This window comes from Saccostrea echinata, unplaced genomic scaffold (assembly GCF_033153115.1).
Source record: "Saccostrea echinata isolate AGI-Se365-2 ecotype Australia unplaced genomic scaffold, CSIRO_AGI_Sech_v1 ptg000040l, whole genome shotgun sequence".
NCBI classification, from domain to species: Eukaryota; Metazoa; Mollusca; class Bivalvia; order Ostreida; family Ostreidae; genus Saccostrea; species Saccostrea echinata.
The window spans coordinates 6,298,966-6,322,918 of NW_026889789.1; the positions used below are offsets into that span (position 1 = coordinate 6,298,966).

Below are 23,953 nucleotides of genomic sequence, written 5' to 3' on the forward strand. Positions count from 1 at the left end.
ACGTCCCCAGTTTTAGTAAAAATGGGAGCCCTTGGGCCAAGGATACTCTGTAACATATTTGACAAAAATTGGTCAAGGGGTTCTTAAGTTATGGCCCATATTCTAAAAAGTTTATGCACACCACACAAATGGCCATAGCATTAGCTCTTTGAGCCTCTGGCTCATAAGAGCTAAAAATCTTCAAAAGTGAAGTTCAACATCACATTAAAGGAGGGTCAAATGTTACTGGTGAACCCCAGGTTTCTTATCAGTTTATCAAGTTATCAAGTTATTGGCAGATTTCCCCCTAAAACTTAGACCACATATAAAGCTCCAATCTCCTCTCAAAGGTCATGATTTGAACACACTAGAATATATGATGCATTTATACAAATATAAATCATAATTGTGCTGTTTTAGAGGAATAGGCTTTTAAAGATTTTTCCATATATAAGATAATGTAAATCTTTGATCTTTCACTGTGGCCTCAGCCGGGGTCATGATTTGAACAAACTCACGTGTACACAACCTGATGAGGCTTCAACATAAAAATGATTTACAATTGCTTTGTGTTTCCTGAAAAGATTTTTAATGATTTATTTCTTTATATTCCTTAGTAATTTTTTTCCAATTGTGGCCTCACTCTACCCCCAACCCCCGGGCCATTATTTGAATAAACTTGAATCTACACTATGTACTGAAACTTTCACTTAGTTTCAACTCTTCTGGTTGAGTGGAATTTGAAAAGATGGTCTTAATTTTTTTTTCTCTGTCTTCCTCGGTTACAATTTGATAATCTTTAGTGGTCCCACCCTATCCCCAGGGTTCATAAAATGAACAAACAAAATTGAATCTTCAAGATATGCAGGCAGACCCTGAACAAAATTTGATCAGAAAAGCCCACATGAACATTCAGCTCAGGTCATGGTCATATGGAAGGTAAAAACTTGAAAGGTGTGAAATGAAGAATTTTTCTCATCTAAATGCATCTTTGTATGAAGTTTGATAAAATAGCTAAATCCAAAGTCTGACATATGGAAAGAAAAATAAGAATGGGGAGCAAAAGATGAATATGACAAACACTAAAAGCCCAGATATGTTCATGGCTAGGCAGAAAAATACTACAATTATATGTGAAATACTCAATGACTTTAAAAGATATACAACTTATTGCATCAAAACAATTCTTGACAGAGAGATAGACTGATTTATTGATGCAAAGAGAGAGAAATTTGCAATACTTTATTTCTTGAACGAATGTATAAACACACCAATTTTTGTCAGGCCTAATGACAAACACAAGATTTAATATGCTGTATTCAATATCGCCTCAGCTTCACTCAGATTTCACTGTATGTCAACTACCAGATAACCTGAAAAAAAAATATATAACATGACAGTTGCAGAATATAATCATCATTCTTTCATCTTGAAGAAATATTAAAAAAGTAGCAGAAGTACTCTTGACAAAATTTTATCCAGGAAAATGGTCCACCTAGAATTTATCTACAATTTAATTTAGTGGATATTTCTTTCATGTAACTTTTCCAATTTCCTACAAACACAGAGAAAGGATTCCAATAAAGTGCTGTTTTTTTTTTCTTCATCACATGGTTTTTACAACCTGCATCTTAAATGTCTACAGACAGCAAGAAGAGTTTATACAATCTCTGTAATAAAACATCTGTTCCTTTACATTCATGTTGAGACCAATTAAAATTGAAAAGGTGGTTATTCTAGTTTTTTAAGTAAATAAAAAAGTTATCATTAACAAGAGGCCCAAGGGCCTTAAAGGTCATCTGAGTGCAATACAACAATTTAGAGGATCCATAAACTGATAAAAGAAGCTTTGTTGCCCAAAAAGCAAGAAAAATAATATGATTAGCATCAACAAAATAATTGGTCTAAGTATCTAATCTGTCCCCCATTTATCACTATTACCATGCAGACTATTAACAAATTGTCTATTCTTTAACCCATATTATTATTACTTAAATTCTCACATTGCCCTATCTTGGCCTTTGAAGAACATTTAAAAAGATAAGTTATTTTTGTCTCATTTTTATTCACCTATTATTTCCAAGTCTACCTGATCATTAAAACTATGAAAGTACTTTTTGTATTATACAATAAATATTCTTGCATAATTCTCATATTCTATTACCCTTTCAAATACATTGTTTACAGTGATTAATTATCAAAGGTGGATGGCAAAGGGGAATAACTTTGCTCAGCAGAATACAAGTTAATAGAGCCCTGGCCAGAACCAGAACACTTGACTAAATGGTCCAGGTGTCCAAAATTCTGGTAAAAATACCTTTGCATTTTAAAACTTTTACTCTGTTTGCCTTTAATATGCCCAGAAGCATAGAAGATTTTCAAAGAAATGTATTTTCACTATATTATTAAATGAATAAAGCCCCATCCTTACACCAGAACATCTGACCCAGGGGCCATGCATGAACTCACAATTCTGGAAGAAGCACTTGCTCATCATAACTATACACTTGTTTCTTTGCTTTATGACCAGTAGTTGAAAAAAAATATTTTGAAAGAAATTAAGCATTTTCACTATATAATCAATAGAGCCCCCCCCCCCCCCCCCTTTCACCAGAACTAGTACAGAAAAAATATTTGCTGAAAATGAAGAATAAAATAAAACTGTTATACTATGAGAAATATTAAATCTCACATAGATAAATGTCATTTCTTTGAGGAATAGTCTTGTGTGTGGATATATAAGTAATGTTAGTACTTGTATTACAAATATCTGATCATTGATATTCGCACTTGAATCAAGTCAGAGAAAACTCTTGTAGATTTTTTTCCATGTGTTTACTTAAGCTTACTATCTGTGATATATTCTTTATTGTATTTTTTAGGAAACATTTGTCACAAATGAAAAAGCCTTATTCAACATATTTAACATACTGATAACAAGAGCCATATTACTGACAGGATTTGATAATTCTCAGCCTTAAAGTATCTAACCTTAAAATATTTGATGCGAAAAATAAAATCACTGAACTTTTGGTTGACACATTCCCTTGTCCCTAGAGGCATCAAGATTTCTAGGTTTGGTGCCCAAAATGTCTTTTAAAAATGTCACAAAATAAAACATTAACTACATTAACTGATATACTAGTAGGTTTATGGTTGTAATGTACCTTTTTAATATTCCAAGATATTAAGTTCAGAACAAATGTAAATAAATAGCCATTAAATTCAGATAGTAGGTCACTGTGATTTATTCATATTCCCAAGCTCACATTAATTCATGTAATGACAATGTGTCTGATTAATCTAAAAAATAAATTTTCTTTTCAATATAAGTAATACATGTATAATATACATGTATTACTTATATTGAAAAGAAGATTTATTATTTGTAAATGTAATTTCAAAATTAATACAAGAGGCCCAATTTTATATTTCAACCTTATACGTAATCCCTACAAAAGTTGGAGAGCAGAAACTGAAAATTTCTTATTTTTTTCCAAGTTCAAGAGGGATAACTCTGTCAAAAATCATCGGACCATGACCAAATTCAAACTTGACCTGCGTATTCCTAAGACGTATCCATATGTCATATTTGAGTTGAATGTGTGCAACTGTTGCAGAGATAATGAATGGAAACTGAATGATGACGGAATGACAGAATGACAGAACAGGGTAACACTATATGTCTGGCCATTTTAGGGGGGGGCATAAAAAGAATGGCCTCAAAATTTAAAAAGTAGATCACCATGACCTACTTTTGAGTCAACATGATATGAGGTCCACAGATGCATCAACTGACAAGATTTGATGATCCTAGTCCATAAAGTAAGCAAAATATCAGCATTTTAATTAAATGTAATTTTTGGTCAACTTGAAGTGACCTTGAGACCACACCCTTTGCCCAAGGGTGATTCCCCAAGCAAATTTTAATCTACGACATATCCTCATTCTTTTGTGTAAGTTTGGTGATAATCTGCCCAGTGGTTCTTAAGAAGATTTTTTAGCAACCAGTACTTTTGGTTTTACCTAATTATCTCCCCCTTGTTTAAGGGTCACAACCCTAGTTTTGTTCAAACAAGAACCCTTGGGCCAAGGATACCCTGTGACAAATTTGACAATAATTGGCCAAGGGGTTCTTGAGTTATGGCCCATATTCTAAAAAGTTTACGCACACCACACAAATGGCCATAGCATTAGCTCTTTGAGCCTTTGGCTCAGAAGAACTAATAATGTAATTTGAAAATCTAATTATCATAATATTAGAACTGCACATCTTAGCCAATACACTCTAATGGTTCATGTTTCATTAAAACTGAGCTAAGTTAAGTGCATGAATTTTCCAATGAAAATCATAAATACATTAAATTAAGGGAATGCTAATATAAGATAAATTATCCATATTGACTTTTTGCTTGAATCAAGTTGAATGTAATAAAATGTTAATGGGCATTTAAAATAAGTTATTTCTGATGTGCAAGTTGAGTCCTAGTGAAAGAGGAAAAGAATGATTCATGATTCTCTTCTTAATACTTATCAATGATTTGGCACTAATGTTTGTAGCGATTGCTGATTCTTGATATTGCGATATGAAAAAGAAGCAAAGGAAATACAACCTAGATGTTAGGTGTCATGTAACTCTCTTGAAAGAGTGACTCATCATTATTTAGACATTAAAAAAAGGTTTTGGACAATAGTGAACACAGATACAAAATGCAATCTTTCCAGCCTTATATTCATATATAAATACAGAGTTATTATTGCTTATAAGCACACCAAATCACTTGTATGTCCATTTTATTACAAACATACAAGATAAAAAGTTCAAATTTCGATCAATAGAGAGGTTGCGCATTTGACCATGTGTGTCTACGTGTACGTGTAAACCTAAAAGTGTTTTTACAAGATGGCGTAACATTGTGTTCTGTTTAACAAACTGTATGTGTACCAGTATGTGTAAAACATCATTTCAACAAGTCACTTTACAATCCATTTTTTATCAAATAATTCTATGACTTTGATTAAAAAAGATACATATGTATGTAATAAACTCTCAACATCACAACAAACACCACTTGAAAAATATATATTCTATAATTTGAGTTTAAGAAGCTACGCATTCTTACCTCTGTGTACTTATGAAGCTACATGTTGTGTGCAGTAAGCAAATCTGATGATGTGAATCGCAGTAAATTAGGGGTTTTCCCTAGCTACACATACATGTAGACTTACATGGTCATCTGCTTAACCTCTCTAATATATCAATTGTGCATGTGTTCTTTTCTGAATCATGTTTCATATATTCAGAGAACAAACAACTCATATCTTACTGAATTTATTCTTTGCAAAGGTACATTCTTCTTAATCATATTTAAAACAGCATTATAATGTTAATTCTCCTCATACTTTTGAAAGAATACAACAACAATGGGTTTGAAGTTTCCTACAACTGTAAACATTGATGATACATCTTTTATTGATGGCAGAGAAAATTAGGTCTGAACATGTGTTATAGAATGTAAAATTGTGACCATAATCAATAATGAGAAATGAATGATCATAAGCTAAAATAATCAGGTCCAGCACAATACCCTGATAAAGGTTTATAGCTTGATAAAGCTATATAGCTTTATTAAGGTATTACAAATACCTTGATCAAAGATTTTTTTAAGGAACAATACAAATGCTTACCTGTTTCAGGGACCTATATACTAATAGGTCCCTGCCTCTTTACTGCATATTTTTTGACTATGGTACAATTATTATTTTTTATGCATTCAACCGAGACATAAACTATCTATGTCTCTGATATTCAACCATGCAATATTAGTAAAGACTTTTAAAACTGAAGAATATTTGGGACTTTTATGCATATTTTTATTGTCATGCAACAGTACTATAATAACAGTTATGGCCCTTTGATGCCTGCACTCTGTCTCAGTCGTCAAAAACACATTCATTTAAAAAAAACATGTAGTATATACTTACTCTTAAGACGTGTTTATTTTGATTCGATGAGTATTTTCTACACAAATTCAACGCGTAATAACAACTTCGAAGACTGCCTCCGTGCCTGTGTCTACGTGGTTTCACAACCGGAAAAAGACAATAGCGAAATAAAACGTGGTTGAAAGACGGATTCAAATCCGGAAATGAATCATCGGTGAATATTCACTCGCTGAATAACATTTTCCATTCCATGATAATCACTTAAGTACTTTAATCAACTAAAAAGTACATAGAAAATGTTCTTTTATTAAATCATATTGAAAAAAACATAACGTTGTGCAGTACTATACATAAAAAATGTAATACATAGGAAAACATTAAATACACTGAATCACATTTTATCGTATTAAATAAAATGACACTCGATCTTTGATATGATGCCAATTTTCTTTCTTTTTTTTCAAAATAAAAGTCAAATGTATTAAAACATATATTTAAAGGTGGAAAGACCTCTAATTGTTCTGTGAACAATTAGTCTACTAGTTCTATTAACCTTTCAAATACATTATTTACAGTGATTAATTATCAAAGGTGAATGGAAAAGGGGAATAACTTCTCTCAGTAGAATACAAATTAATAGAGCCCTGCCCAGGACTAGAATGCTTCGACAAATGGTCCAGATGTTCAAAAATCTGGTAGAAATACGCTTACTTATATCATTTAAACTTTTAATCAGTTTTCTTCCGATATGCCCAGAAGCAGAGAAGAATTTCACAGGTACAATGCATTTTCACTACAGATTCAACAAAGCCTTACCTTAACACCAGAACCCAAGACCAAGGGTCAAGAAATTTACAAACTTGGAAGAGTTATACTCATCATCATAACTACGGACTTCAAAGAATTAACACTTTTCCACTATTTTATCAAAAGCCCCCCCCCCATTATGCCAGAACCCCTGACCCTAGGACCACAAGATTTTAAAATTCTGTTCAAAGCTCCCATTTTCATCATAGCTAAGCAATTTATTTATCTGCTCAATGCTAAGGAGCACACAGGATTAATTAATGATTAATTAATAGAATTAATCCTTTTTCACTATATAATCAATAGAGCCCCCCCCCCCTTCCTCAAGAACCCCAAAAACTGAGGCCATATATTTAAAAAATTTTGGAAGAGGCATCCTTGCCCATCATAATCATGCACTTAGTTTGTTTAAATAATCTCCAGTAGCAGAGAAGAAGATTTTCAAAGAATCAATGCATTTTCACTATATAATCAATAGAGCTCCGTCCTAACACCAGAACCCCTGACCCTGGGGCCATGAAATTCACAATTTTTGAAAAGGCATCCTTATGCATCATAACCCTGCACTTAGTTTGTTTAAATAATCTCCAGTAGCAGAGAAGAAGATTTTCAAAGAATCTCTGCATTTTCACTAATCAATAGAGCCCCACCCTAACACCAGAACCCCTGACCCTGGGGCCATGGCTTTCACAATTTTGGAAGAGGCTCTCTTGATCATCATAACTATGTACTTAGTTACTTTATTTAATACCCAGGAGCAGAGAAGAAGACTTTCAAAGAATTAATGCATTTTCACTATATAATCAATAGAGCCCCGCCCTAACATCAGAACCCCTGACCCTGGGGCCATGAATTTCACAATTTCGGAAGAGGCACTCTTGCTCTTCATAACTATGTACTTAGTTACTTTATTTAATACCCAGGAGCAGAGAAGAAGATTTTCAAAGAAATAATGCACTTTCACTATATGATCTATATAGCCCCACCCTGGGGCCAGAACCCCTGACCCTGGGGCCATGAATTTCACAATTTTGGAAGAGGCTCTCTTGATCATCATAACTATATACTTAGTTACTTTATTTAATACCCAGGAGCAGAGAAGAAGATTTTCAAAGAAATAATGCATTTTCATTATATAATCAATAGAGCCCCGCCCTAACACCAGAACCCCTGACCCTGGGGCCATGAATTTCACAATTTTGGTAGAGGGCTCAATGCTTGTTACAATGATGCCAACAGTTTGACTGCTTGATGTCCTGGAGTAAAGAAGAAGATTTTTAAAGATTGCATTATTTTTGGTGGTTTTAGCCCCACCCCTCAGGCCCCAGGGGGGCAGGGACCATGAAATTCACAATTATTGTTCCCCTTTACCCATAGATGCTATATGCCAAATTTGGTTGAAATTGGTTAAGCGGTTTTAGAGAAGAAGCTAAAAATGTTCAAATGTTAACACACGACGCACGACGCACGCCGACGGACGAGAACGGATAGCAATAGGTCACCTGAGTGACTCAGGTGACCTAAAAAGATTTCCCATATATTCCTTTGTAAAAATCTGATCCCCCATTGTGGCTCTTCCCTATCCCAGGGGTCATCATTTGAACAAACTTGAATCTACACTACCTGAAGATGCTTCCATATCAATCTGACTAAACATAGCTTTTCTGTTTTTGAGAAGAAATTTTTTTCTATATGTTCTGATGTAAAACTTTCGATCCCCCATTGGGCCCAACCCTACCCCCAGGGTCATCTTTGAACAAACTTGAATCTACACTACCTGAGGATGCTTCCATATCAAAATGACTAATCATGGCTTTGCAATTCTTCAGAAGAAGATATTTTCCTATATATTTCAATTTACGACTTTGATCCTCCATTGTGGCCCCACCCTACCCCCGGGGGTCATGATTTGAACAAAATAGAATCTACACTACCTGAGGATGCTTCCACTTAAATATGACCAATCAGGGCTTTGCTGTTCTTGAGAAGAAGATTTTTAAGGATTTTTCCTATATAATTCTATGTAAAACTTTGATCCTCCTTTGTGACCCCGCCCTACCCCCGGGGGTCATGATTTGAACAAACTTGAATCTACACTACTTGAGGATGCTTCCATAACAAGAGGTCCAGGGGCCACATCACTCAACTGAGCACTGTGGCTAGGAAAAGAGGAAAAATCTGTTTAGTATTGAAAAGCTTAAATGCATAAGTGGTCCCAACCTACCCCTAAAAGGGAGTGGGAGGGGGGGGGGGGTATGACTTGAACAAAATTAAATCTACACTAACTAAGGATGCTTACATGATTTTTTGACTGTGACTTTTTTCTCTACAAGTTTGAACTTTCATTGTAGCCCCACCCTACCCCTGGAGGTCATGATTTGAACAAACTTGAATCTACACCACCTAAGGACGCTTCCATATAAATATGACCAATCATAGCTTTGCTGTTCTTGAGAAGAAGATTTTTCCTATATATTGCTACATAAAACTTTGATTGTCCATTGTGGCCCCACCCTACCCACGGGGGTCATGATTTGAACAAACTTGAATCTACACTACCTGAGCATGCTTCCAAATAAATATGACCAATCATAAGTTTGCTGTTCTCGAGAAGAAAATTTTTGAAGATTTTTCCTATATAATCCTATGTTAAACTTTGATCGTCCATTGTGGCCCCAACCAACCCCCGGGGGTCATGATTTGAACAAATTTGAATCTACACCACCTGCAGATGCTTCCATATAAATATTACCAATCATAGCTTTGCTGTTCCTGAGAAGAAGATTTGAAGATTTTTCCTATATACTCCTATGTTAATTAAAACTTTATTCTTCCATTGTGGCCCCACCCTACCCCCGGGGGTCATGACTTGAACAAACTTGAACCCACATCACATGAGGATGCTTCTAAATAAATATGACCAATCATAACTTTGCTGTTCTTGAGAAGAAGATTTTTGAAAATTTTTTTCTATATACACCTATGTAAAACTTTGATCATCCATTGTGGCCTCACCCTACCCCTGGGGGTCATGATTTGAACAAACTTGAATCTACACTACCTGAGGATGCTTCCATTTACATATTACCAAACATTGCTTTGCTGTTCTTGAGAAGAAGATTTTTGAAGATTTTTCCTATATACTGCTACGTAAAACTTTGATCGTCCATTGTGGCCCCACCCTACCCCCCGGGGGTCATGATTAGAACAAACTTGAATCTACTCCACCGGAGGATGCTTCCATATAAATATGACCAATCATAGCTTTGCTGTTCTTGAGAAGAAGATTTTTGAAGATTTTTCCTATATATCCCTAGGTAAAACTTTGATCGTCCATTGTGGCCCCACCCTACCCCCTGGGGTCATGATTTGAACAAATTTGAGTCTACACTACCTGACAATAATTCCACATGGGTTTCATCTTTCCTTGCCCATTGATTCTTGAGAAGATTTTTCAATAATGCCATTAATTGTTTGATATTTCGTAATTATCTCCCCTTGCATTTGAATAAACTTGAATCCCCTTCACCCAAGGATACTTTGTGCCAAGTTTGATTGAAATTGAAATTGGCCCAGTAGTTCTGGAGAAGAAGATGAAAATGTGAAAAGTTAACGACAAATGTGAAATGAAAATGTGAAAAGTTAACGACAACGCCAACGACAACGACGACAGACAACGCCAACGACAACGACGACAGACAACGGACAAATTTCGATCAGAAAAGCTCACTTGAGCCTTCGGCTCAGGTGACCTAAAAATGTGACTCATCATGGCTTTGCTGTTCTTGAGAAGAAGATGTTTAAGGATTTTTTCTATATATTTCTATGTAAAACTTTGATCCTTCATTGTGGCCCCGCCCTACCCCTGGGGGTCATGATTTGAACAAACTTGAATCTACACTATCTGAGGATGCTTCCATATAAATCTAACTCATCATTGCTTTGCTGTTCTTGAGAAGAAGATTTTTAAAGATTTTTCCTACATATTTCTACGTAAAACTTTGACCTCCATTGTGGCCCCGTCCTACCCCCGGGGGTCATGATTTGAACAAACTTGAATCTACACTATCTGAGAATCCTTTCACATGAGTTTCATCTTTCTTGGCCCTGTGGTTGTTGAGAAGAAGATTTTTAAAAGATGCTATTAATTTTTCACTAATTCTTAATTATCTCCCCTTGAAAGAGGGTGTGGCCCTTCATTTGAACAAACTTGAATCCCCTTCCCCCAAGGATGCTTTGTGACAAGTTTGGTTGAAATTGGCCCAGTGGTTCTCGAGAAGAAGTCGAAAATGTAAAAAGTTTACAGACAGACGGACATACAGACAGACAGACGGACTACAGATAAAATGTGATCAGAAAAGCTCACTTGAGCTTTCAGCTCAGGTGAGCTAAAAATTGGCGATGTAACTCTCCTGTAAGGGAGATAAGAGAAGAATTTGTTTGTGGCAAGTACATGATCATTAAATTACAGTACTATCAATGAAATGAAAATTTTCCAAAACGTTCAAAAGCTAGAGCAGTGGCGTATTTTCCATATAGGCTAAAAGGCTGCAGCCTACACATCATTTTCTCAAGTTGTAAAAATTAAAATATGTATACTACAGTATGGTTGAAGAGGGGGGGGAGAGAGAGAGAGAGAGAGAGAGAGAGAGAGAGATGATCAGAAAACGTGTACTTTTTTTAGGACGTCAAAGGCGAATAAAAATATTCTTAGCAAGATGCATTTTACAATATCTAATACTGAAATAAAATTGTCTACGGGATATATTTTTGTATTACTTGTATAAGGAAAACATATCAAAAACAAAGGTATTGTTTAAAATTACATTATTAAAAAAAAACTTTCTTTATTACGGAAGCACTGTAAAGGGTAAAATTGTATAGAGGTAAAATTTCTTAAGCGGTAATGAAGATTCTATTTTCATTATTGCTAAAAATATTTTTATACTTAATACTTTTTATATCTTTATATTCACTGGTCAAAAGACAACCATGTTTTTTTAAAGTTCGATTAAAATATTCCAGGTAAACGCCGAAGTTTTCCCTCCATTTTATTTGATACTTAGACCAGAAAACATGTAAATATCAGGGATAGACATTAAGTTTCAGATCCACTTACCCTTCAGGCAAGTGATCTTAGACTTTGACTTGTCCGAATGCTAAACTTGGTTGCCCAAAATTAGGAAAGAAATTAAGAGGAAAATTATTAATTTCTGTAGACGTAATGATCAGAAAAAATGTGACCAAATACACAACTGTCAATTTGGCAAGTTGAGCTACCTGAAAAAAAAATTTCGATGCTGTATTTGTACATAAATGTATACCGCTGTACTTGTAAAATTTAACCTGTTAACACGTACTGCCATGCAGCATTAACTTTCCATTTCCTTTTAATAAAATTCATATTTTAAAAAAAAAATATTTTCGGTAGGATCCTTTTGTGATTCGTGATTTTCAGAGATAACTGTGAAGCAACGCTTAAGGAAGATAGTTGCTACGAAACACATCTTATCTTGATCAGGATACATTGTGTTATACTGTACTTATATATTCTGTGCGTAAATAAATAATCTAATTTACTAATAAGAAGTTAATAAAATTTTGTTAGACATAGCATATTTATTACGAAAGAAAATAACGAACCCGATTTTTAAATGAACGGTATAATCCATAAACGCTTCCAGGGAATTTCAAATGCAAAAACATTGTCAGTCAGGTGCGTGATGGAAATCAAGTTTCAATTTATTCTTTTATTTATTAATTAATGTAAACTAAATCAATATGTACATCATTAAAATGTATGAGAACAATTCACTTGCCCGATCGGACAAGTACGTCGACAATTTCACCTGCCCAAACTGAGAATTTGCTTGTCCCGGGCAATCGGACAACCATTAATGTCGATCCCTGTAATATACATAATTTATATTATAAGCGAACCCAAATATACCTGTAACTTTCATTTTCACTATATAATATCATGCCATTTTGTTCTTTTTCCTGATTTTTTTTTCTTGGTGGGTGACCACCCCCTTAAGATAACCCTTCTCGTACTAGCACTTTGCGCCTGTTTTTCGGCTCCACATTAGCCTACACATGAACAGAAAGGAATATACGCCACTGTAGAGTATGGGAATTTTTGTAGCTTACATTTACTAAGATTTATTCTTAAAGAAAAGTGGAAAAATTACCTATGACAGATATTTCATTTATACTTTTTTGTCCCCTCCTTTCACTGAAAGTGGGGGATTTTAATTTCGGTCTGTCTGTCCGTCTAGCTGTCCGTCTTTCTGTAACACTTTCGTTTTCCGAGCGATATCTCGAGAAGCTTTTGAGCTTTTTCATGAAATTTTACACAACAACCCCCGATGGCCTAAGGAAGAACCCTATTGATTTTGAGGTCAAAAGGTCAAGGTCATAAATTCTGTCTGATTTTTTTTACACTTTCGTGTCAACCCGATATCTATTTCGAGAATCCTTTGAGCTTTTGAAATGAAATTTTATACCATAATTCCCTGTGGCCTAAAAAGAACCCCTATTTATTTTGAGGTCAAAGGTCAAGGTCGTTAACTCATACATTCTGTTTATGTGTTAAACTTTCATTTCGGGCAATATCTCAAGAAGCTTTTGAGTTTATGCAATTAAATTTCATACCATATCTACCTATGGCTCCACCCGCCCTTCTTTAAGTGTATGCCACCCCCTCCCCCCCCCCCCGCCCCCTAGATTTCCGCATGCCCTTCTTTTTTTCCTTAAGCGGAGGACACAGATTCTCTGAATTGGCTAGTTTTCAATGAATTTGGATAGACTTAAGTGTTTCTAACAAATATTTTGTGAAGACAAAGTTTCCTGTTATAAAGCATGTTTGAATGCTATGATGTCGTTGTCTTACTTTTTAACATTTTTTTTTTATTTTAGTAATTGTTTTCAAAAACTTGAACAAGAACATTTATTATTTATGGAATTTATATTTATATACTAAACACTGGTATTTTAATTTCTGTATCACGATACGTATTTCATAATCACATTCCGGTTTACGGAAATAATCCCTCATCAACCCTCCCCCCCCCCCTTTAATTAAAAAAATGGATCCCTTTTTCAGGTAAGTTGAATTTTAAGGAAAAAAATGGATCCCTTTTTCAGGTAAGTTGAATTTTTTTTCTCTGGCTGCCCCCCCCCCCTTTCAAAAACGATGCTATGTCACTGTGCTGGGGGGAGTAAAATGTTAAGGGAGAATTCCATATTCATGGAAAAATTACTTAGGATGGTTGATATTTAGGGGAGGGGGGGGGGGCTCAGTGACCATATTTAAGCTTTTAGAGATGTTCATTCTCAAGAAACTTATTGTGACCAACGTTGCATGATCGATACATCTAAGGATATAGTCTACGCTGAGTAAAATAACGCAAGGTTCCCTGTTTAGTGTACACTTAATTATCAATGTCAAAAAATTATCCCTCACCATCCCCAGGCGCGTAGCTGCCTACACGCGAGTGCGTACACATCATTTTTCAAACAAACGACTAGGGGAGAGAGAGAGAGAGAGGTTCAAAGAAAATATCTCCTAACCATCCAACAAGTATTCGTATTTCGAAATAAATTTTGTGTAAAACTGTTCCGATTTCAATTTATATTATTATGATTGTATAATAAAATAATAAATCATTGCTCAATCCCAATACACTATTTATTAATTTGTAATTGTTCTTTAATACATTGATATTGTTTTGAAAAGATTATGAGATCAAACACATCGCTGAATGCTATGATCTACTATATACCTATTATATGTATATATGTTTTATATGTTTATGTACTTCATGTACCATTTACATGGTTTTTGAGTGAATAAATTGAATTGAATTGAATTGAACTAGTATATAATTTAGAATACAATATTTTTTGTTTAATAATTAACATTTAGTATACCCGCTTTTGAACCTGTATATGATATCAATATATCGTTTAAATATTAAGCCTAAACTTCATGTACGATAAGTTTCCATGGAAATTTTAAAGTTTGTGTTAAAATAATTAATATTACTACGAGTATGTCTGTTATTTTGTTAACACAATCTATTTGGCATAATTTTTATTTTGCAAAAAAAAAAAAAAAAAAAAAAATGAATGAAATATTTGGTAAAACTCAGGAGCTTCTGGGCACTCATCGGCAGTTTAGGGGGGCCAGGGGATGCCCCCCCCCACTTATTTCAAAACCTAACCTTTCCCCATTGAAAATGTTCATTGAAAGGGTGACCCCCCCCCCCTTTTGTTGAAGCGTAGTTAAACTATGGAAATTCGGGAAAGTATTAATAAAATTTTAATTTGTGAAAGTTAGAACCTACCCTTAACCCCTGCCGTTCTCTGCGTACACTTCACTTCCATTCTGGCTACGCGCCTGATCCCCCACCGTAAGGAAAATAAAGTTGGTCAGTATTTTGCAGAATAAAGTTTAGTTCCATGTTTAGTGTGCACTTTTTTGTTTTTATTTATCGAAGTCGCACAGCTAAAACTTATGTGCCCCAACTACTCCCCGTGAATACTGTAAAAAACCTAAAGGAAACTGAATAAAACATTTCAGTTATATTAATTTTCTTACTTGGTTTTCTGTAAGCTTTGTTGTCGATGATGTAAATGTCATTGTGTGGATGGAGGCCTATACAGGATCTCACGATGTTAGGTCTTGCGTCATACTCGTATCTCCAGAGCCACGTCACGTGATCTACACTGTCCTGTGATCTTCCTCTGTAATGTACAGCCTCCCCTTCTCTTCTTAGATCCATTAAAAATCCTTTTCTTTTATCTTCAGAGTCATTTATTATTTTGTTTGAAACATTCACTGTAGAAGAAGACGAATATTGTCACAGTGTCAAATTTATTAATTCAACTAAAATAAAATTAAGTATAAATATACATGAAGGTACATCTAATCTCCGAAGAAATCGATTTAAATGATTTAATCACCATTTACTAATTTAGTTCACAATATTTTCACATGTACATATATCTATAGGTTGTAGAAGCAGTGTACAAAACCTATGAAATAAATAAAATAGTCAATATCTAAGGATTCATATCATGAAATATTTAGAGTAATGCTGACTTTGTCTTATTTATAAATATATCAATCTGCAGAATTCAATTAATTACTTGAAACATTTTCTGAAATCTGAAAATAATTACATTACTTAACACTGACTTACATATCTGGTATATCTTATCATATATATCGGTATCCTCCATGATGACGTGAGTCAGTATGTTCATCTGTAGACGGTGTATCAGTAAGTAATCAGAACCAGCACCGATACCTATGATAATGATGCTGCTACAGACACACTTCTCTCCAGGTTTTATGTTGTATCTCTGTGATCTCAGGTATACACTGGCTGTGTCATAACTACTGTAAAGGAATGGTATATCACGGCCTATTGATGCTATCCTATACATTGTCTCATCCTTTGTGTCCTCCGTTATCTTGTCCTGATCTTCCCAAAGGTAATCACGTGACTTCAGTCTGTCCAGAGTCTGCTGTGCTTCCTCACTTGTTACAGGATTCTCTTCACGGCACACGTCCTGTCGTATCTTATTAAGCATGTCCAGCCACTCTGTGTCAGTGAAGTCAGGAGGACCGGAGTCAGAACACAGAAAACAATATAACACGGATTCCTCGTCATCAGTTAATGTGGAGAACTGATCTAGAATATAATGAGTAACTCAATATGAAATGATACATGTACATATATATAGTTTAAAGGCCCTAGATTATTTTATTGAAATTACTGAGTGAATACTTTTTGGGGGGTGGCTCTTATAACTCACCTCTTGTTTTTTACTTAGAATAAAATTAAGAGTTGCCTTAAAAAATTTTCTGGTGCTCAGAAAGTTGTACTATTGTAGAGGCCGGATTAAATTAAAAGTGTTTGAAATCACAAGTGAAGGCCAGTACAATTTATCAAACTGTTTAGATCTCTCTCAAGCAGTTAAATTGAATTAAAGATTTTTTTTGATAGAATAACTAATTGTTGCAGATTCGATGCATATATATCATCTAAAGAACGAGCTCCAGGTTAACAATCTTTTTTATGCAATATGGCAGAGTCCTTGCATTTAATTGTAAAAACGGAGTTTTCAGAAAATGAAGAGTGTGACTGGAAATCTCTACAACCCCAGCCCCCCTTTCCCCTTTCATCATTTTCATTTTGAAATTCAGATTTGTTAAACTGCCTCTTTTAATTATTGTCGGCTTTTCAGCATTGTAAAACACATCTACATCTATGTGCCTGTCAAAGGGGGGGGGGGGGGGTATATAAAACAGTGGCGTGTAGATTTTGAAAAGATCTCTAATACACACAAAAACTAACTTAGGGAATTTTTATATCCATTGATTAAGGTCGAGAGTTAATTCAGATAATATCCGGAAACAACTATTAAAAACTTGATATTCTGTATGATTTAAGGACTTTGAATTTGTTAAAACAATTTCTTCTCGAAATCACATGGACGGGTTTATTCATTAGACAGTATTAAATGAATGCCAAAGCCAGGTCATATTATTTATGAATATATGACCTTGTCTTTTCATCTTCTTAAATTAAAATCAATAGGGGTCTTCTTAAGTCATGTAATTGATGCGTTATGATAAAAAATATCTTTGCGAAAGCATAAAGACTTTTTTTTTTACTTTTACTTTTCATCCATATATGAACTTGTGACCTAGACCATTCATCTTTGGTCTCAAAATCAATAAAGGTCTTTCTTATTTAGAGGGAATCCTCACTTTATTTTTCATTGCAAATCTAAAAAAAAAACAAAACAGAAGTCTGACAAGACTGTAGTTCTACTGGTTTATACTTATAACGAAGGAAGAGAAAAGTAGCACTTGAATTTGAAACTTTTCAACAACAATAAATTTTAAAACAATGATCATTGGTTTGGTCTTTTTCTTTGCAAGATATATTGAAATCAGACCAGAACTGTAGGAGGAGTAGCATTTTGAAAATATTTCAAAGACTTTTCTGACTATTCTTAAAAACCATGGCAACACCGTTCATCGAAATTAAAAACCGACATTCAGAATTATGTATGTTAGTGTAGTCTACTTCTTTGCCAAGTTATATTTTGTCATCAGACCAAAACTTTAGGAGTAGCATTTTGAAAGTATTTCAAAGGCATTTCTATTTTTAGTAACTAGGCATCACCGTTCATTGAAATCAAAAACTGATATACAGAATTATGTATCTAAGTGTAGTCTACTCGTGTGCCAAGTTATATTGCAATCGGACCAAAACTGTAGGAGAAGTAGCATTTTGAAAAATTGTTTACAGACAGACAGACGGACGGACAGACAGCTAGACGGACGACGGACACCTTACTAACGCATAAGCTTTTCTGGTCTTCGACCAGGAGAGCTTAAAAAAGAACTAAATTCTGCAAAACCCGAATTTCATACCCCTTTCCTTTAATCTCAAAATAAGTAGATTCTTTGAGTCACGTGTACATTGTAAGATTTCATTACACGACTTATAGATATATCACCTGGAAATTTAACAGTTACAGAAGGACAGAGGAACGGACGGATAAACAGAAAGGTCCAGATCAATATATCAATCCCATTTCTTTTAGCTCAGAGTGGAACAAATAAATGTTTATTCTATGAAAAGCTTAATTAACAAAAAAAAAAAAATAATTATAGATATTTGAGTTAAAAGACATGAGAACAAAAATTCCGACGTCTGCAGCTTTGATCTTACTCAGACACCTACGTGTACATATTGTTTAACAGTGCAGGCCATTTCAGCTTTAGTCCATGGGCGGATCAAGAGGGGAGTCGGGAGGTTGAAGGTTGTCCTCCTTACCCCCGGAATTTGTGGAGTAATTTAATGTATAAAGTAAAGTAACTAAAAATGGCCTTGGATCCCCCTCCCCTAATAGAAACGCAGATCTTTATTAAATTTGTAGGAAAAGTCACAAATACGGAGGTACATTTAGGACACGTAATTATTTTTTTAAGATACCAGGAAAAATTTATCTCGAGAAAACGAGATATTATCTCGTGAAAACGAGATAAAATCTCGAGAAAACGACTTATTATCTCGTCAAAACGACATATTTTCTAGTTAAAACGACGTAATACCTCATGAAAACGACTTATCTCATGAAAACGACATAATATCTCGTGTAAACGAGACATTATCTCGTGAAAACGAGATATTATCTCGTGAAAACGAGATATCTCGTGAAAACGACTTATTATCTCCACTAGACAAAATGTCGTTTTCACGAGATAAAAAGTCGTTTTCACGAGATAAATTTTTCCTGGTATCTTAGAAAAATAATAACGTGTCCTTAATGTACAAAAGTACATAAGACCGCGGAACATTAGTAATATGCAGCTTACAGTGTACGTCATTTCCATCTGTTAGTGTCAAAACATTTGATGATAGGTAATGAACTGGGGGAGTACCATCCGGCGCGGGCGTCCGCATGAGAAACTAGCATTGGATTGAAATTCTACCTTGAAATCCAACTCAGATACGCTCGTAAGCACATTGATTCTGATTGATAAAGAGGACAAATGATTTCAGTTTCGCAGTAGCTTAAAGTATATATACAGAATTTTCTGCGCAGTGTTTTTTAAAAAAAAATTAAAGAGGACAAACTTTAGATTCTTGTTGGGGGAGGGGAGTAAAGATCTTGAAAATAAATAAGAAAGTTTTCGAGTTTTGACACATCCAACCAGGCACGTACGTAGTTTCAGGGAGACCGGGGGGGGGGGGGGCTACTCTTTTCCAAACTTATAACATTTTCCTATCGAAAATACTCAAGGAAAGGCTGGGTTTAGCTTATAGTAAAATCATGGTAAATTTGTATATTTTATTAAATTTCGTTATGAAAGGAAGTCATAACCCCCCCCCCTCTTCCCAAGCAAAAAAAAAAAAGAAAATGTTTTTCGAGTTTGGCCAATTTTCCTCTTTTTTATTGCTTCCAAAAGTTTTTTAGGGATAAGATGTATGGCTGGCCCCTCCACTTTTAAAAACGATACCACATGCCTGCACACATCCTCCACATGTTTCCTTGTCAAACTTTTTTTTCAGTGAACAAAAAATTAAATAATTTCGCTTATCATCCTAGAATCAAATAATGTACATGTATATTCTGGCATATTAAGGTACATGTATGAACATAATCTGACTCGACAAAATTTGTCAGCTCCACCCCACCCTCTAGATTTAAATGGCTGCCCCCATCATCTCAAGCCACGGTCCAGAGTTCGCTCACAGCTCTTTCCAGAAAGTAGTTCAACACCCTTACCCCCCAAAACATAAACAAATAAGTTTTTCACGTTTGAAAACTTGGGTGACCCCTTCCCCCCCCCCCCCCAAAAAAAAAAAAAATCCTGGATCCCAGCCTGTAATTGATACTGGTTTTAGTAATTCAAAAACCCTAGCTAGGTACAAGTGTATTGTCAACACTTTTCTGTTCTTTCGTACCATGTGAGGATCTGGTGGTTCGAAAGTGCTCCCGGTGTATTTCAGTCATTATATTTATAAAATAAATCAATAAAAATGACACTGAACCCTTCCCCGAGGAAACACCCATGACATGTGTGTCTTTGAAAGATTCCGAATGAATTACTGGATTTCTTTTAACGTTCTATATTAATTCTATACACTGCTAAAGCAACACAAGTAACTACAATAAAACTCGTTTACTACAAACACGGATATAGCGAAGTTTTTTGCAATCCCCGGCAAAATTCTTAACTATTCAATGTAAAATTTTACAGATATAACGAACTCGGATATAGCGAATGTATGGCTATAGCGAACTGATTTTGTGTCTCCTATAAGTTAAATATAACAAAATTTACATCTTTTATAAAGAAGTTTTAAAGATCTTATTTTTTAAAATATTGAACTGATAATAATTTTCTAAGTATAGATATCTGAAACTCAATTCATTCCAAAACTTTTGAACTCCACGATAAATTTCATAGTTTAAACTTCCCTTAATACATTTGATAGTCATGCTTGAAGGGAAAAAAAATGATATAACGAATTTCTATACATACTTTAACGAATTCGTTATAAGGATATAACGAATTACGGATTTGCAGGTCCCCAGAACTTCGCTATAACCGAGTTTTGCTGTATATAAATGTGATTGAATTATTAATACATGTATTTGTTTTATACTCTGATGGATATTAACATGTAGCTTTATCTATCAATGAAATGTAATCTTTGTTTCTGTATAATTGAAAAGCTATTTTAAAGAAGATGTTTAAAGCTCAGCAAATGCAATTATTTTCTTTTTCTAGATAAATGCTCACCTGAAATCTTTGTCTTCCACGCGTCGTAATGGCCCACGTAGGGTGAATCTACGAGAGAAAAAATACCAGAATTAGGCATTTCAATAGTCCAATTCATTCATTCATCTTTTATTTCCTCTATAAAGAGTGAACACATAAATAGCCATACGCCATATTATTTTTCACAGGGTTATTAAAAACCCTTCGTATTCGTTACACCTGACTGTTTTTTACCTGGGGCTCATAACCATATTCACCCCTACTAATGTGTTCGGAACCTTTTATTTTTCGGTGTTCTGCAAATTATAAAACTCGAGGAGTTCAGAGTAGCTCTGACAGTAGCTCTGGCGAGATTAAGCGAGACTACAACCGTTACGAGATAAGGTAAATTATTCACGAAAATGTGGCTAGGAAGTGACTTCCACGTGGAGACATGTTAAACAGAAAAGTTATGTTGCATTTCATTTTTCACCACTGTATAATATCTGTAGAAATGTATTTCAGTCTCTCTTTAATTCATTCAAGCTTCAGTAAGTATTAATTCCTAATGAAATTATTTTCTGCAGTTATGTATAAAAATTTATTTTTGAGCAAAAATACTTGCAATGAAACTGGGACTATTTTTTTGGCGTCAGATTAGCAAATGAGGTATCAATATGGCTTAAACTGAAAAATCAGCTGAATGAGTTGAATTGCATTGTGGGCTACTACGGATATTACAGGAATTTTACGCTTGGGAAAAACCCAAATCTACAGGCGATCGGAAAGGCACAATGAACTTTTTTTTTCATGCATTTCGTAGATGAAAAGTAATCTGTCCATTTTTATTTTACTATTCCCATGCTCACAATTACAAACATTTCATTTGTTAAATAAACGTGGAATTCTAGCTTTTCTCAAAGTCAGACTGTAAGGCGATTTAATCGCGTCTGTATTCCTTTGTTGTACTATCGGTGAATACAATTGTCAGGTGGGTTCGCTGGCCAAAAACACATGTGACCACGGGTATTGTCATGTAAAACGAAATCTGCTCGTTTTCCTTAACCTTGAAGTGCCGGTGTTCTGAACGTGACACAGACTACATATTATTATATTAATATTTCTAGTTAACAACGTAACAACAAATAGCAAACACCAGTGACATCTTTCATAGTTTCTAATCATTTAATTTTTTTTAACAGTTTTGGTTTTTTTAATTGGTTTTTGCAGTCCATTTAATATCGATCGTAGATTAACATGAACCACGTTTTCGAAGTAAAATGTAAACATGTAGTTGTCCAGTAAACGTTGCTATTCATTCAACGATTGGTCAATTGTTCGTGATAAGATCCTCTCTGCGCATTAATAACAATAGCAATATAAGGTAAACAAAGGTTTGTCACTGTAGAAGATATTACACATTTTTTTTTCTACCAGCGGATTGGGCGATTTTGGAAAAATTGTTACTACTGAGCTCAAATTTTCGCCGTAAATTATCACAAAAGCGAAGATATAACCCCCCCCCCCCCCCAGCCTTTTCTGTTTAAAATCAGGAACATCTCTCAGAAAGGTCTGGAAACACATTTTTCATAGGACATGTTTTTATACGAAAGCCTAGAAGGGTCAAATAAGAAAATTAAAAAAAAAAAATAAAAAGTCGTAATAACGAGATAAAAAGTCGTTTTTACGAGATAAAAAGTCGTTATTACGACTTAAGAAAGTCATTATTACTACTTAAGAAAGTCGTAATTACGAGATAAAAAGTCGTTATTACGACTTAAGAAAGTCGTAATAACGAGATAAAAACTCGTTTTACGACTTAAGAAAGTCGTAATAACGAGATAAAAAGTCGTTATTACGAGATAAAGAGTCGTAATTACGACTTAAGAAAGTCGTAATAACGAGATAAAAAGTCGCTATTACGACTTAAGAAAGTCGTAATAACGAGATAAAAAGTCGTTATTACGAGTTTCTCTTTATAAATAAGGAAATGACATTGTTCAGTTTATGATAATGAAAGATCTGTTTAAGCTGTATTTCAACCTTGGTTTATCCAATTCAGAAATTCTTGCATTTTTGGCTTAGCGCACCATGTTATTATCAGCATGTCAACTTTGAAACGTACTCTTCGACTCTTAAAGTTAAGAAGAAGAAAGGACTATAGCGATTTATTAGATGTTGCGATGTTCATCTGTAACGAGCAAAAAGCAGCTGGTAGATTGCATGGATACCGGTGGATGCATCTCAAATGCATACAGAATAAACTACTTGTTCCAAGAGATACTGTATATCAAATAATGAAGTTAATTGACCCAGAAGGATTAGCAGCACGAAAAAGAAACCGTCTAAAGAGGCGTCAGTATGTAAGTGAAGGACCGAACTTTGTCTGGCACATTGATTCATACGATAAATTAAAACCGTATGGAATAGCAATTAACGGCTGCATTGGTGGATTTTCAAGGAATGCCATATGGCTTGAAGCAAGTACAACTAACAGTGACCCCAAAGTCATAGCGTATTATTACATTCAGGCTGTTAAACGTAAAACAGGCTGTCCCAGACGGATTCGAGCAGATATGGGAACGGAGAATACTCATGTTGAACAAATGCAAGTTTTCCTCAGGCGAAACCACCAGGATGAGTTGTCTGGACAAAAGAGCTTCCTTTATGGGAAGAGCACACACAACCAAAGAAATGAGTGGTTCTGGGGATGTCTTAGAAAAAAGGTAGGACAGTTTTGGATGGATCTTTTCCAAGGGTTATCCATTGATATTGGAAATACATCATTCTGTGGCAGCTTCCTAGACAAAAGCATAGTGCAATTCTGTTTCACCAAGCTGATACAGGTATGGTTACGACGTTATCTATGTATTATATAAGCATTGATGGCATTCTATGAAAGAAGTTCTGACAGCTTTTTTTTCT

At 34.7% G+C, this 23,953-nt stretch overlaps 1 protein-coding gene across 1 annotated transcript in view; it reads right to left on the reverse strand.

Moving 5' to 3' along the window:
• The window catches only part of LOC133200555 (uncharacterized), a 94,348-nt gene extending 73,199 nt beyond the window's left edge, over nt 1-21,149 (reverse strand). The window contains exons 1-3 of the mRNA XM_061336337.1: nt 21,071-21,149; nt 15,939-16,433; nt 15,335-15,574 (exon numbers count right to left, since the gene is read on the reverse strand). Coding sequence (XP_061192321.1) covers nt 15,335-15,574; nt 15,939-16,433; nt 21,071-21,149 — 814 coding nt within the window. The remainder of the gene's footprint in view (nt 1-15,334; nt 15,575-15,938; nt 16,434-21,070) is intronic.
• Between the last annotated feature and the right edge of the window lie 2,804 nt (nt 21,150-23,953).